At 35.2% G+C, this 16,553-nt stretch overlaps 1 protein-coding gene across 7 annotated transcripts in view; it reads right to left on the bottom strand.

Moving 5' to 3' along the window:
- Nbea (neurobeachin) overlaps positions 1–16,553 on the bottom strand; it is a 760,086-nt gene that overhangs the window by 640,292 nt on the left and 103,241 nt on the right. For all 7 annotated transcript variants that reach the window (XM_004631077.2, XM_023714988.1, XM_023714990.1 and 4 more), the window contains exon 8: positions 15,460–15,606. In XM_004631077.2, the coding sequence (XP_004631134.1) occupies positions 15,460–15,606 (147 nt within the window). The remainder of the gene's footprint in view (positions 1–15,459; positions 15,607–16,553) is intronic.

Raw genomic sequence — 16,553 nt, 5'->3', positions numbered from 1 at the left:
CCTAAATAAAATCTGAATTATGTTGATCCTATCTCACTGGTTACCTGGTCATCTTAAGACATAATAAAAGATTCTTTCATATTAAAATTGAGTGACTAGATATTAATTAGATCCCACATAGCATAAAAACATGTTTCTTTTCCTTTACTCTTAACTGATTTCAAGGTATCTATTAAAACATTACATATAAAAATTAGATATTATTAGATCCATAATATATAAATGTAATATATTCACTAATGATAATACAAAGGAGGTGAGCAGGAACAAGGCTGCACTAAACTAAGAAATGACTCTTGGTCACAAATAAAGAGATCATAAATGATAACACTTATCACAAAACTGAATATATCAAAGTCCAGAATATAACAAAAGCTGCATAATATATTTAATCTCTTTTATCTCTTCTCTTCTTTAAAGGACAGATATTATAAAAAGTAACAATGTAATAATTACAATAATGTAATATTGCATTCATATAATAATATAAAAAAGGTCAAACAACAAAATTACATGTTTTTATATTTCATTGGAATCAAGTTGTAAATGTAAAGCTAATTCTGTTAAGATGTATTTGGTAAGTTCTAGAGCAATTAATAAGAAAAATAAATAAATATTTTAAAAATGAAAATTACCTTACTAAAAAACAAATCAATAAAGAAACATTAGCATAGTAAAAAGGACAAGAAATACATACATAAACTGAAATAACGTGTAGATCCAACAACAGTTTCTCCCCTTTATCGCTGTTGTGATAAACTGCATAAAATAGGATGTTTTTCCTATACAGAATATCTATGATAAACTTTAATTTGTAAATTATACACATTATGATATTAAAAATAATTAATAATAAAATAAACAATTGTAACAAAGCACTGCAATAAAGAGCATGTAAATGTGGTTTCTATGTTTACTTCTCTTTCAACTGCTATGGAGTAGGTAGGGAAGGTAGTTTATTCAGGACAAAGACAGTATTCATGTCTTAGCCAGGACAACATGAAATTTCATCAACTACTAAAACAGCGGCTTAAAATCTATGAATTATTTCTGGTATTTCCCATTAATATTTTCAGATTACAGTTTCCTGCACATAGTATAAACCACAAAATAACAGAACTATGAGTAACAGAGGAGACACATATTAGTAACAACCTTACAGATGGATGGAACAAACAAATGAATATGCAGAGATTGTCAGAATAAGAAATAAAAAAGTTCCAATCTAGATGAAGTACACTTTAAAATTTTAGTTACAAAAATAAGCAAAAGAGTTTGTGATGGGAAATGAACAATCAACAGTGAAGAAACAGTCTACAATATGAAAAATTTTTCACAAACCTACACATCTGACATGCAGTTAAGGTCCAATATATATAAGGAATTCCAAAATCTCAATAGCAACAAAATAAAGCAAAACATTATCTTAAAATAGCAGTGGCAAAATATGAGATACACATAGCTAAATGGCATATGAAAAAGTGTTCAGTATCGTTAATCCACAAGAGTCTTAGTTAATTCATCATGGCTAGGGCAAAAATCTAACACTCATAGGTTAAAGGACAAAAGGTTTATGTTAGTTCATAGTCTATACATATTTCACTCCATAGTCAGTGTACTCCAATGGAAGATGGAATGGCATTGGTTAGTATCACACACTTCCCTCTTCAATAAATTGATCTTTGATCCCTAGTACTGTGCTAAACAAATCAGTGGACTACTACAATATGACAAATCCATGACCCAGTCACCTCTGAAAAGCTCCATATCTGAGCTTTGGGAGGAAACCTAGATACAAAAGGTAAAACCAAAGAAATGCAAATCCAAAATGCAAGGAGATAACACCTCACTCATTGTCACAAAAAGATAACATTACTGTATAACACAATACTCAATGTATCAGTAAAATGTGTAATTTTTGTTTTGTATATCAGTTATAATGAATGAAATAAAACTGAAAACCAACTGTCCTTTTATATTATCAAGATGAGCACTATTTTTGAACTCCATTTAGAGCAGCATTAAAAATAATTTAAAAAATAGCCCAAAATTTGTATAACAAAAACTGTAAAAATACCCTTTGCAGAAATTATGAAGACATAGTAAAGACATTCCATATACATGGATGAGAAGACTTCATATTGTTAAAATGGTTAAAATCCTCCAAATTGATCTATAGAATCAGTGAAGTCTCCATGAAAATACAGTCATTTTACTTTAAAAAGAATTGTATATATGTAGATTAATGCAAAGCTGCTAAAATGTTTTTAAAATGAGGAAATGTAGTTTTTTCCTCTCTTCCCAATTCTCCTCGCTTTCTGCAAATTCACAAGTGTAGCTAAATTCACAAAGCTATCATGAGGAGAACCTGCAGTCGCACAGGGACCAGAAGGAATGGGAAACCCCTGAGATGAGTGAGGATGCCAGCCACACAGTGGATCAACATGGAATCAAAGCCCAGAAATGAAGGGAGGGTATCTATCACCCCTCAAGGTAAGCCAGGCATGAAACTAGATTCTTTAGCTGAGTAAGAAAGAGATCCTTTTAAATGGGACACAGAACTCAAGCAGAAGGTATACACAAAAGTAATCTTTAGCCCGGGTTGCCACAAATGAAAATGTTGAGGATAATCACACTGGTATGGAGGAAAGGAGTAGCAGTAGGACAATTTGCTATACGAAGTTATAGCACATGAAAAGTAGGAAGGGAAGTTGGGTCTCCAGGACACCTGCACACATAAGGATGTTAGACAGTGACAAGGCATACCTCTGAAATGACAAGAGGAAGGATTGTGATCTAAAATGTAAAAAAGGTGCCTATACAGAAGGACTTCCCCTAGTCAGAGTAAGATGGGAATTTGCCCAGCGTAGACAGGGAATAGAGGCAGAGCTAGGGTAAAGTTGGGGAACCATTCATCTGTAGTGTTGCACTGGGACCTGAGCAAGCTACAGAAGGCATAGTACTAGGAAGGTTCCTGGCACAGAAACTTTGGGTTCAGAAGCCACTAATAAAAGCTAGATGAGCCAAAGAAAAGAATACAAAATATAAATGATCAGTTTACCAAAGCATTACCGACCACCGAAAGGTTACAATTAAAAATCTCAAAGATTGGGCTGAGGAGCTAGCTCAGCAGTCTAAGCACCTGCAGGGCAAGCACAAGGACAACCACAATCTGATCCCCAGTACCACAGGCCATGCTGGCCCCAGAACTGGACACCATGCCAGCCCTAAAACTGAATGTAGTGGAGGAATCCTAGCACTGGGGAGAATGAGACAGGAGGATCATTAAGAGTATGAACTGCATAGTGAGACCCTGTATCAAAAGAATTTTAAAAAAGAAAGAAATCTCAAAGATTAAAAATCCTATTGAAAGTAACACTGACCAATGGATCAAAAAGTTGGTTCATTGGAAGACTGAATAAAATGGATAAATATTAGCTGATATGATTTTTAAAAAGGAAAGAGAGGACTAAATACCACATAAATAACTAAACATGACTCATTCCATCCCAATGGCTTCACAACAGAATTCTACAAGAAATGTATGTATGTATTTATGTATGTAAGATTTGGTATAGGGTCTCACTGTGCAGCTCAGACTCACAGTGATCCTCCTGTTTTCAGCCTCCCCAGTGCTGAGATTATAGGCATGTTTTATCACGCCCAGTCTGGGGGCTCAGCACACATAAGGGAGGAGCGATGCGGTATGTGTTGCCAGTGACCAAAATTCAGTCCCCGCAATTACCTAAACAGGCACTAAGTTCACTGAACTATCTGGCTGGCCCTTCTACAAAAAATTTAGAGATTTAATGCCAATATGTCTCAAGCTCTCCAGTGAAATTGAAAGGGAAGCAATTCTCCCAAACTCATTCCTGGAGGCAAGTATTACTGTTGATTCTAAAACCAGAGAAAGATCCACCTAAAAAAGACAGCTATAGGGGCAGGGGAGATGGCTCAGTAGAATAAGAGCTTCCCTGGCAAGTTCAAGGGCCTGAGTTCAACCTCCGGTTCCACACCCAAAAAAAAAAAAAAAAAAAAAAGACAGTCTCAGGTCAATCACTCTAATGAATATAGATGTAAAAATCCTCAATAAAATACTAGCAAACAGAATGCAGCAAATCATCAAGAAGATTATACATCATGACCATGTGGGATTTGTTCCAGGAATGCAGGGATGGTCCATCATATGCAAATCTATAAAAGTATTTTATCACATTAACAGAAACAAGAACAAAACAACATGATCATCTCAAATCGATGCAAAAAAAAGCTTTTGACAACTCATTCATGATAAAACACTACAGAGAATTGTAGTAGATGGTCTATTTCTCAGTGTGATAAAAGCCATCTAGGAGAAACGAGAACCAACATCATATTAAATGGATAAAACCTGAAGGCCTTCACTTTAAAATCAGGAACAAGACAAAGATGTCCACTCTCTCCACTCCTATTCAACAGAGATCTGGAAACATTAGCCAAAGTAATTAGATAAGAGGGAGAAATAAAAGGAATAAGGATAGAAAAAGAAGAAGACAAATTATCATTATTTGCACATGATATGACACTCTCCATGGAGGACCCCAAAAATTCCACCAAAAGTCTTGTAGATTTTATCAATAAATTCAGCAAGGGAGCAGAATACAAAGTCACCATCCAAAAATCAGTAGCACTTTTATACACAACGAACACACTGAGAAAAAAATTAGGGAAATTACACCTTTCACAGTAATATCCAAAAACTGAAATACTTAGGAATCAGTATCACAAAGGATGTAAAGTATTTATACAGTGAAAATTACAGTACTCTGAGAAAAAGACACTGAAGTGGATTTGAGAAAAATCAAAAAGTATTCTATGCTCCTTGACAGGAAAACAGATAACTGTCAAAGTGGCCATACTCCCAAAATTGAAAACAGATTCAATGCAATCCCAATTAAAAAATCATTAGTATACCTACAGAGCTAGAGAAAAACTTTCCTCAAATTCATGTGGAACCAGAAGAGACACAGAATATCAAAAGCAACCCTAGGAAACAAAGGAAAAGCAGGAGGTATCACAATTCTTGACCTGAAATTATAGTATAAAGCCACTGTGAAAAATTAGCATGATACTGCCATAGAGACAAACCTGAGGATCAGTGGAACACATTCGAAGATGCAGACACAATTGCAAACACACTCAGCCACCTTATCTTTGATAAAGGGGCCAAACAGGCTCACTGAAAGAAAGAGAGCCTCTTTAGTAAATGGTGCTGGAAAATCTGGCTTTCCAATGACAAAGGCTAAAACCAGACCCATGCCTATCACTGTGCACAAAGCTATGGTCAAAAGAGATCAAAGATTTAAATATTAAAATAGAAACACTAAATCTTCTGGAGGAAAATGTAAATAGAAATCTTAGAGACATAGGGGTCGGTAATGAGTTCACAAACAAAAACCAAACTGCATGGGAAATACTTCAAAAATCAAAAACTGGGATATCATGTTTTTGAAGTTTCTGTACTTCAAAACAGATCTACAGAAGAGTAAAAATAAAACTTACAAATTGGGAAAAAATTATTAGCAACTGTCCCTACAAGAAAGGCTTTCTATTTACAGCATATAAACATTTTTTTAAAAAAATTAGACCCCTCAGATTCAAAGACCCAATCTAAAAACAGGCATCTGAGATGAATATACACTTCTTAAAGGAAGAAATATAACTGGCAACTAAATATATGAAAAAATATTCAACATTATTGATAATTAAAGAATTGCAAATTAAAGCAACACTGGAATTCCATCTGTAGTGGTTGATATACTGTGTCAACTTGGTTGGATGACTCCGCAGCAGCTGGTGGGGGTCCCACCCTGGGGCACAGTTGGTTTTGCCCTAGGATGCAAAGGGCCTGCCCTGGGGCAAGGATTGGGTTTGTTCCAAGGGCACAATGGGCAAAGCCCCAGATGACTCAGTACAAAGAGATCATATAAAGAGACTGAGGAAAGAGTCAATGTTCCACTTTCTTGGAGGAACTTCAGTTTTCACATTTGGCTTGGACTTCATCTCCTGGCTTGCAGCACAGACTCTTTGGCTTCAGCATGGAGGCATGGATCCTTCGCCTTCCATAACAGACTCTTCACCATCTATCGCAACTCTTCAGTCTTCCATCACAGATCCATTAGCCGATGGATAAAGACTTGCACAGAGCACTGCAGTGAGCTTCAGACCTTGGGACTGAATCTTCAGTCTGGGTTGTGCAGATGCCCTCTGTTTGCTTCTTCATCTGACTCTGCAGCTGGCTGTCATAAGTCAATCTTGTAATTCCTTATACATTATATACCCTGTGTTAATATCTGTTCCTTATATAACATCTGTTCCTCTAAGTAAAACCCTGACCAGTATACCATCTCACCCCAGAAAGAATGGCTAACATCAGGAAGTCAGCCAATAACAAATTTTGCAGAGGCTGTGGAGAAAAAGGAATCCTTCTGCACTGTTGATGGACATGCAGACTGGTACAGCCACTATGGAAATCAATGTGGAGATTCCTTAAAAAGGAAGACTGGAGATTCCATTCAAGCCAGCTATTCCCCTCCTGGGTATTTTCCCAGAAGAAGTGAAAACCTTATACCACAGTGATAAGTATGCACCCATGTTTATAGTAATGCAATTTGTTATAGCTAAATCCTAGGAACAACCCCAATGATCATCAAATGAAGAATGGAAAAAGATTTGGTATTTTTACACAAAACAGGATAAATCTGAGTCTTCTGTCAGTAAATGGATGCAAATAGAGAACACGCACTTAAGTGAAATAAATCAGACCCACATATGCAAACACTGTATTCTCTCCTTAGTGTGAGAACCTAAAAGGGAAAAATGGAATCAAAGGATACAACAGATACTGGGAAATGGGAATGAACTTATTCAAAGAGAAAGAGTTACTGAGTTGAGGAGAAGGGCAGGAGAGGGAGTATGTAAAAAGATTTATCTATGTATGTTAGCAGGATTGTTTGGACAACTGTACTGTGTGTAAGAAGCAGTTAATGTTTAATTTGTTTTGTCTCCTTTTTTCAATTGTTTGGACTTTTTCTCTTCTGAATTTCTTGTATTTTCTTTCTGCTTCCAGTTTTACATACATATATATGGTAAAATGAATAACTGGTTGGAAAACAACACTACTACAATAAATACCGTGAAATTCATATTACAGAGGGTCCTCAAGAACAGAGGGTCCTCCTCTTTCTATGATAAAAACCACCTATAAAAATCAATGGTCAACATCACACTTACTGGAGAGAAGCTCAGAACTTTGAAGTCTGCTATCCTACTTTTAACAAAATGCAAAAATACTAGAACAATTAGGCAAGATAGAAAAAGCAAAAGGAATATAGCTATAAAAAGGGCAAATTAAATTATTATTTTCAGATAACATAATCTTTCACATACAAGATCCCCCCCCAAAAAAAAAACCTCGACCATAAGATTTCTAGGACTAATAACTAAATTCAGTAGCATAGAAGGACATGAAGTCAACAATCAAAAACCAATAGCATTCATGTACATGAACAACAAACTCACCAGGACGCAAATTAGGTAAACAACAGCATCAAAAAAAAATGATATAGTTTTAAATCAACCTACAAAGTGAGAGACCTCTAGAGTGAAAACAATAGTAGTCTAAAAATGAAGATTTGGGCCAAGGATATTCCTCAGTGGCACAGTGCCTATCTGGAAAGTGTGAGGCGATGGAGTTTAATTCTTGGTACCAAAAATTAAAAAGTACAGTAAAATAAAAAGGGAGATTCAAGAGTATTAGAAAATGGAAAGCTATGCCCTATTTCTAAGGCAGAACCAATACACTTGAAATTACCATACTTCCAAAACTGTTATATAGATTTAATGAAACTCCAATCAAAATGTGACCATCACTCCTTATAGAACTATAGATACAATCTTAAAACTTAATCAGAAGAGATGTAGAATAGCCAGTGTAGTTCTGGACAACAGTGACAAGGCAGGGGCTAATCAGGCCTCAAGTATACTCCAGTGCTATAGTGATAACAATAACATGATATTGGCAGAAAAGAAAATAAGATATACAGATCAGTGGGACAGGATAAAAGATAGAGCAACATCTCCAGGCACACTTACTTACATAATTTTTCATAAAGGGGTCAAATCCCTTCACTGAAAGGGAACTTTAAACCAATGGTGCTAAGCAAATTGGCTATCCAAATGCCCAAGGTTGAATCTAAGCCTATATGTCTCACCATATACTAACTTAAAATCAAACTGTATCAAACATGTCAACATTAGAAAGCAAACATTTAATCTTCCAGAAGACAAAAATAAGTAAAATTCTTGAAGATATAAAGGTAGGCAAAGTTTCTGAATAAAACTCCATAGTTACATGACAGATGCAGTAATACAAGTATCAACAAACGGGATCTCATTAAATTAAGAAAAAAAAACTTTTACACAGCAAATTAACCATCCAAAAAGTGAAGAGACAACCTACAGACTAGGAAATAAAAATGCCAGCTACTCCTCAGGCAGGGGACTAACATCTAAAATATAAAGTAAGCTCAAAAACAGAGTCCCCAAAGTTAAAGACTCAACAAAAAAGTGACATCTATTATCAACAGATACTTCTCAGATGAGGAAATACAAATGAGCAATAAATACATGAAAAAATTTTCAACATACTGGATATTCAACAAATGCAAAGTAAAACAATATTAAGATTTCACCTCAAAAAAAAAAATAAAATAAAAAAAATTTCACCTCAGAGAGAATGGCTACCATCAAAAGATGAGCCAATAGCAAATGTTGGCAAGGCTGTGGGGAGAAAAGAAACTTCCTTCATTGTTGGTGGGACTGTAAACTGATATAACCAGTATAGAAATCAGTGCAAAGGTTTCTGAAAAAAACTAAAAACAGAAATTCCACTTGACCCAGCTATCCTTTTGGGTATCTTCCCAAAAGGGTAAAACCATCATACCACATTGTAGAAGAACATCAAGCTGCACTCTCCTGAGAAGTGAGGCCCCTTGCCTCAGCCTTTGACTTTCACTTCAACCCTTTCACTAAGATAAGCAGGGATGGCTGTATAGAAGCAGGTATTTCCTTAATTGGCCAAAAGAATGTGATCAAGTGTGCCACAATGCTGGGTCCAAGACTGATACCCTTGTGGAGGTTTTGGTACACAGTGATATATGCTTACCCATGTTAACAGCAACACAATTCATAATTGCTAAATCTTGAAAAAAGTCAATAAGGCAATAGCCTAAGTATTTTCCCTACTTCCACCTTTGTCACCCATTTAACTCAACAGCCAGAGTGATCCTTTTGTTATCAGGCCAGAGCACTCCGTGAATATTCAATTGGCTTCACTCCCACTCTGGAGTAAAAATGAAAGCTGCAATAATCACCTGCAAGCTTCTTGTTGCTTTCTGAATTTAGCCTGTCATAAGTCACAGGGAAATACAACCAACGTCCTTCAATCTGCCAAGCAAACTCCTGTTTAATGGCCTATTCCTTTGCTCTCAAATGTGCTTGCAAATCTGCCCAGGTGTCTAGGCTTGCAGCAGTTTCACCTCTTTGAGGTCTGCAGCGAAAACTTCGCTAACAAATTTTGCTATCTGCTTTTTGTTTAATCCCCCATCACTCTACCACACAGCACACTTTTTCTTTTTCTTTCTTCTGGTGTCTGTCTTCTCCCCATGGAGGTGTACACACTGCTTCCCTCTGAAGTCAGGAGTTCCTTTCTGTTTTCTTTGTTGCATTCCTAGTAGCTAGAATATGTTCAATCTTAACCATAAATGCTATTAATAAACATTCACTGAGAGTACAAGTGTATGAATTCTGAACTAGTTGTTATCCATATTTAGTTTAACTTAATTCTATTAGCTAACATTATTGGTTTTGTTCTTCCTTTCTATGGAATATAGACTGCCTTTAATTTGAAAGAGAGGTCTACAGCACAGGCTGTGAGGAAATGCTGGGTACTTATTTACCTGCAATTCAGGAAATGAAGACAAAAATCTCTGACGTTCTTAATTTCATTTTATGGCTATTGAATTACAGTTAAAATAACTCTTGGCTTCCTGGCTGTCATATGTTGGGCTGACTTCCTCTGTCAGACCTTTTGAAAAATAGGGAAAGTTTTCAAGCACACAGGTTTATTTTGTTATATAAATGTAACATGTCATATGTATTGCACAGTATTAGCCTTCATTAAATACATCTTTATGAAAAAAAGAGGTTCATTTTTACCTACATGTTTAGAATTTCTAATGTTCCTCATTCATTGCTAGTTTCCTTCAATCAGTAAAGTGGGTCTGGTTGTGCAAAAATTCCTCTAAGTCTCCCTTATCAGACCTAATGGACATTTTCAGTAAATGAAGAATTCTGAGTTGACAGGTTGTTTTCTTTTTTCATTTCTTTAGAGACTCTGTACTACCCTAGAGCAACCCTGTTTTCTGATGGTAAGTATACACTTATACATATCATTGTCCTCTTATCAATACTTAATTTTTCTCTGCCAGACTTTAAGGTTGTCTATGTACCTTTGCTCTTTTCAAATTTTACTACAATGTCCCTAATTTAGTTCTCTTATTAACTTATCTTGCTTGGCATTTACTAAACTCTTTTAAGCCACAAATTTATTTCTTGTATCAAATCTGAGAAGTTTTCCATCATTATTTTTTCAAACATTTTTTCTGTACGATATTCTCTGTTCTTAGCATATTAAACATTTCATGGTTGTCCTATATAGTTTCATGGTTCTATTTCTTTTCTCCCTTTTCACTATTTTAAGTCTCTCTTCTCATATATTAATCTGTATTTAATTTTATTTAAATTATAATAATTCTTTCAGTGAGTCTACGTGGAGGTGTTTTGTTAAACCTCACATATATTTTTCAACTGTAAATTTTTTACCTGATTTTACTTCACAGTTGGCAGTTTCATTTAATTCATTAGAAGTAAATTTTATTTTACCTCACTAGTTATGAAAGCTCTTGTGAAATTTCCAACATTTGGGTTACCTTGAAGCTTGGCAGATGTTGATATTCTCCTCCCCTGAGAGCATGTCAAATTTCCTGCCTTTTTTAGGATACTCATCCTAGTCATTTTGGATTATATGCTGGAGGCTGTGGTGGTCATACTACATAGTTTATAACTACACGGTTAGCAGACTATATAATTTTATAAGTATGGACATGTTGGGCCAGGGATATAGCTCAGCACAAGCACCTGCCTGGGAAGTGGGAAGTCCTGAGTTTGATTCCCCATACCAAAACAAACAAACAAACCCCTGTAGGCGCCTTAATCTGCTGAGCTATTTGGCCTGCCCAGGTTAAGGTTTTAAAACTGAGAACTGAAACACTACTTTTAGTAGATATAGCAAGGAATGATTTCCCAGTATAAGCATGTCAATACTGTTTTGTTTGTTTGTTCAATCCCCAGGGCTTGCCATTCCAGCTCCACCCCTGGGGCATGCTGAGATGGCAATTGAGACTGGGTGTGGTGGCGTTCCCAGCTCCTGGGAGGCTGTAAATATGTGGATCACTATGGGTCTGATCTAGTAGTGAGATCCTGAATACCCTATAGACCTTTCCCTAAAATGCAAAAAAAAAAAAAAAAAAAAAAAGAATAAAAAAAACCTTAACCTACAATTCACTGGTAGTTCACTGAGCTTTTAAATGCTTCCAGGGTTCACCCAGAGATTTATGCTGAAATGTTTTAAGTCCATAATCAAACTGTTTTCTTTCCTGAGATTCATTATCAATTTCTCATTAGTGTGAGATGGTCCAGTACTTCTAATGCTAATTTTTTGAGACAAATTTTTCTACAAAAGTAAAAAGTAAAAGCAGTTTTCCCCTACCATGTCCTTTGACCCAGCCACTTCTGCTTTGGAACCAGCTATGAACAGAACCATGCCAAACCACAGCAAAAGAAACTTCTTAGGTTGCAGGTCTTCACGATTTTGTCCCAGTGATGGGGAAGAGGGTAAAACATCACTTTACATGGAAGATTCCATAATCTTATAGATACTCAATAACCTCAACCAAATAGAGTTCTATCAATAAACTTAATACATTTTACTTTACCACACAATTTTCAAAATACAGAGGATCTCACTGTAACTTTATATCTAAACCCAATGATTGACACATGACACTGTCATATTTTTTAAAAAATAACCAAGCACAGAAAATTCATTAGCAAGCTATGCTCCTCTAAACCAGGCATCCAACAGAAAGAAAACAATTTAGACTAGTAACTAATAGGTCAAAGGTTAAACTAACAGTCACTAAGAACAAATTCCAGTGAGTGAGTGTGTGTGTGTGTGTGTGTGTGTGTGTGTGTGTGTGTCTACTCTGATGACATTATTTAAGATGGGGGGATTAATTTGTTCATTATATGGTCCAATGTTGAAATGCTTTGTGTATTATACTCAAAATTCTACAGAATATTCTTGAACTCTGTAACAGAAAACTCGGTATGACTTGAGGAAATATAGTGTTATCATACAACACTAAATAATGTAACTACAATTTACAATTCCAACCGAAAGTCAACTGATTATATCCAATGTGTCTATTATATTTCAAATGAAGCCATCTACCTTTTTACTCACAGTGATTCTCCCCACTACTTTACCAAGAAAATTGAGACTATAGTATGTGATACATTTCGATTAGTTCCTATTCAAACAGAATGGATTTGAAACCCTTATTTCTCTTTTTGTTCACTCTCTAAAAATTCTAGTAATCTTAGCAACTACTTTAAAGATAACAATATACAATATAATTCATACATTGTTCATCTCCTATCATCTTGTTTTGAAATTCTGTACTGTTTGTATTCTTTTATTCTGAAAAAAATTCTAGTAACAATTTTAATATCAAAAATATTTTCAGATGCTATCTATCATGGTAGTGATTATCCTTTTGGTATTTCAAACTGAAATATTCATTTGTAACAATAGATTTACATTCAACCTCCATCAAGAAAGAGTTCAGTAGGCCTTACTGTGAAACCGATAGGTACTTATTTTTAAATCTCTGATTCTGAGGTAGATTTACTTTTGCAGGTAGCTGAATTAGACAGAAATATTATAGGCAGTCAGACAGGGCCAGGCCCTCAAGGAGACAAGATGGAAGACAAGGTGACTTCACAACTTGGAAGAAACAGACACTCCTGTATGGACCACAGCTCAAGAACAAGACAAAAGAGGAAACACAGCTACACACTTCCCTAGGGATGGGCATCAGGGATTGACACTCTAAATAGGTACCAATCACCTTGAAAGAGCCCAAATGAGTCACTAGCCCAGCCTCCGACAGGAAGAGACCCTGTCCCATATTCATGCCCGTTTGCTACAAGACTCACTTCCCCATTTGGTACTGAAATTTAATCAATTTTACCTGAGCAATGGTGCTTGTAATCTCATTGGTTGACCATAGGTTTTTTCCACCTCATGCCCACCTAAGTGAGTTCCCATGTCTTCTCCACCACCTTAGACCCGCCTCACCACATAGTTTTCCTCTGTAAGTCACTGGAAGAGACAGCTTCCTAGGGACGAGCCGCATGGGCCCCCCCCTCTTGTCCCTTTCTTGGACAGGAGCTTGTTTCCCTCAATAAATATATTCTGCTCATAATCTCCATTTGTTCCTAAAATTCATTCTTCGGTTTTAGAGAACACAAACTCATCCCAGGTACCTTTTAGGCTGGGGGATCAGTTTTTCTCCTTGTGTCATTTGGAGATTTCCCTGTATCAATACTATTACACTGGTATACTACAGGAGACTCTATCATATGAGTACAAGGTGACACAGGACTACTTTTCATGTTCATAGTTGTTATAAAAGAATGTGACCAGAACAAGCCATGACAAATTACTAAGTTAACAATATTTGCTACTTTCTGAGCAGAAAACTTCAACTGCTTATACTTTATTTACTGTTTTTTTTTTGTGTGTGTGTGTCAGGAAGATCCTACCAATTCTGAGGCTTACGCATAGTAATAACATTGTACTGAATTTCTAGTTTACATATGTGTTTCACTTGAATTTTTATCTTTACTTATATTTATTATTTGTCACTCTAATATAATCCCATTAGTACTTGAAAGGAAACTAGTTCAAATATTGCATAAACAAGATAAAGAGACAGAAAAGGCCAGCAGTCTATTAAACCAAAAATATGAATTACAGAAAGATTCCCATGGAAGTCCACATATAGAAGAATCAGTTTAAAGCACAAAATCACTTCTAGAGCTATTAAATAAACAAGATAAACTGGATAAAAGAAGCAAAAATAATAATTGGACATAAAGTATTATTTTACATAAAAAGAACAAGACCACTACTGCTATTGTGCTTATTAAAATAGCTGAGAACAAACTGACCTTTTAATAAGGATGATTTCAAATTATTGTCTACGTATCAAAGATAAAATGAAAAAGTATCAATACTAAAAACATTGGAACAAAAGAATCTCTTAATGTTTAATAATCTTCCATAACACAATCCTGCCAATATTTAAATATTAATTTAAAAAACTAAAATCATATCAACACAAGATATGTACTCTTTAAAATTATAATCATTTTTACTTACAATATATAATTATCATCTGAACATATTTGGAATGTTGGAATTAGTATGTAAATTAAATAAAATCCACACATTTCTCTAAGTTCACTGCACATAAAACTAATTCATATACAGGAATGCTGTATCTTGCATAGAAGTCTTTACTTCAGGTCAAATAAAAAGTGAAATTATTATTTTAGGCAAAGATAAATAAGAAAGAAGAAAAATAGGACAAATCAATTAAACAGGTTTGGCAGTAGTAGTGTACTCATTATCAATTTCCTCATTTACTTTTTTTTTTTTTTTTTTTTCTGGAACCAGGGATTGAACTCAGGCCCTTGCGCTTGCCAGGGAAGTGCTTATTTCACTGAGCCATCTCCCCAGCCCCCATTTTTTTTTTTTTTCTCATTTACTATTAAGGACAAACAAAAGTAGACACTAAAATTCAGTAATTTCAGTCTTATGTAACATTCAACAATGTTTTCCTTACAAATATTTAACTATTTTACCATTATCTCTAAGTTAATAAGACATTTCTATGTTCATTATATATGTATATCAAATTTTGAGCATTTTAATAGCATGTTAAAGTCATTTTATAAAATTTATATTTTCAGAATTGATAACAAAAGGTATGCCTCCAACATTATAAAACATTCTAAGGAAAAAACAAGTTCATCAAAACAAAATAGTTATTACAAAAAAGAAAAAGTACTTTTGAGTAAAAATAAGCATTACATACGTGAGTTCCAAAAATAGACATAACTTAAATCACATTGAAGAAAGATTCTTCACTGAACATTATGCTATACCATTTCACCATTAAAAATAAAATTCTATTACTATAGAATTTATAGTAACATAGTTATTCCTACCTTATACCCAGGTCCTAATTGATGAATTGCAAATATCTGTGCTGGGTTGAGTGCTTCACTGAACACATATACAGCACCAAGTTGACCACAGAATACCCTATTTGCATCAGCAGTTTCTGAAGATCCAAGAAAGCACTTATCATAGCTCTATTTTTAAAGGTCACAAAAAAAACAAAAGTTATTATTTCATAATGACAAAATAGCTAAGGATACCAGTCTTCATCACCATGAACATCTTAACACAACCAGAGAAGAAAATATTAATTCATGTTTTGTGGACTCTTCAAATAATCAAGGAAATGACTGCTATAAATTGTAAACCCACAGGACCTAATTCTTAAATTTCTACTTCACTTTTCCGTTATAGATCAACTCTTTTGTTTTCTTACACAAAATCTACAATACAATAGAATCAATTCCTTCTCTTAATAAGTAAAACCTTTTACAGAATCAAATAAACACTGGTTCCTAAGGGAAGAGGGTAATATCTTCCATCTGGAGGATTTGACACCTAGGAGGCCATACTTTAAAAGGCTCTTTCACATACACTTCTAAGACCCCACTAGGGGGGTGTGGGTGGCACACATCTGCAATCCCAGCATTCTGGACTCTAAGGCAGGAGGATCACTGAGAGTTTGAGGCTAGTCTGGGTTAAAAATAGAGTTTAGGACTAGGGAGAGAGCTCAGTTGTATAAGTGCCTGCATAGTGAAACCAAACCAAACCATACAGAACTGACTTGTTCCAACAGTAAAAATAGTCACTTCTCAGTTTTTTCTATTAACACATGACATCCCACACCTAATCCCCCTTTGCTGCCTCAACAAAATTTTACAATATTGTGAATGGTGTCCAGTAACATAAATTCATTAAGTATATAATTTGTAATTAAAATTATGAAAGCCAAAGACATTATTACTACATAAAGTTATGTGTATGCCCAGGCTTTTCCATTTTTTGAAGTAGATCATAACTCAAAAACCTAAGTCTTTTTAAAAAATATATCAGGCCTACTGTGCCGACCCTGCCCCCGGTGTGCACTGGGACAGCAACTGAGACTGGGTGTGGTGGTACACCCCTATAATCCCAGCTCTTG

Source organism: Octodon degus, unplaced genomic scaffold (assembly GCF_000260255.1).
Source record: "Octodon degus isolate 3935 unplaced genomic scaffold, OctDeg1.0 scaffold00038, whole genome shotgun sequence".
Classification (NCBI taxonomy): domain Eukaryota; kingdom Metazoa; phylum Chordata; class Mammalia; order Rodentia; family Octodontidae; genus Octodon; species Octodon degus.
The sequence above is the reverse complement of the archived record's forward strand: the minus strand, read 5'-3'. Positions and strand labels throughout refer to the sequence as shown.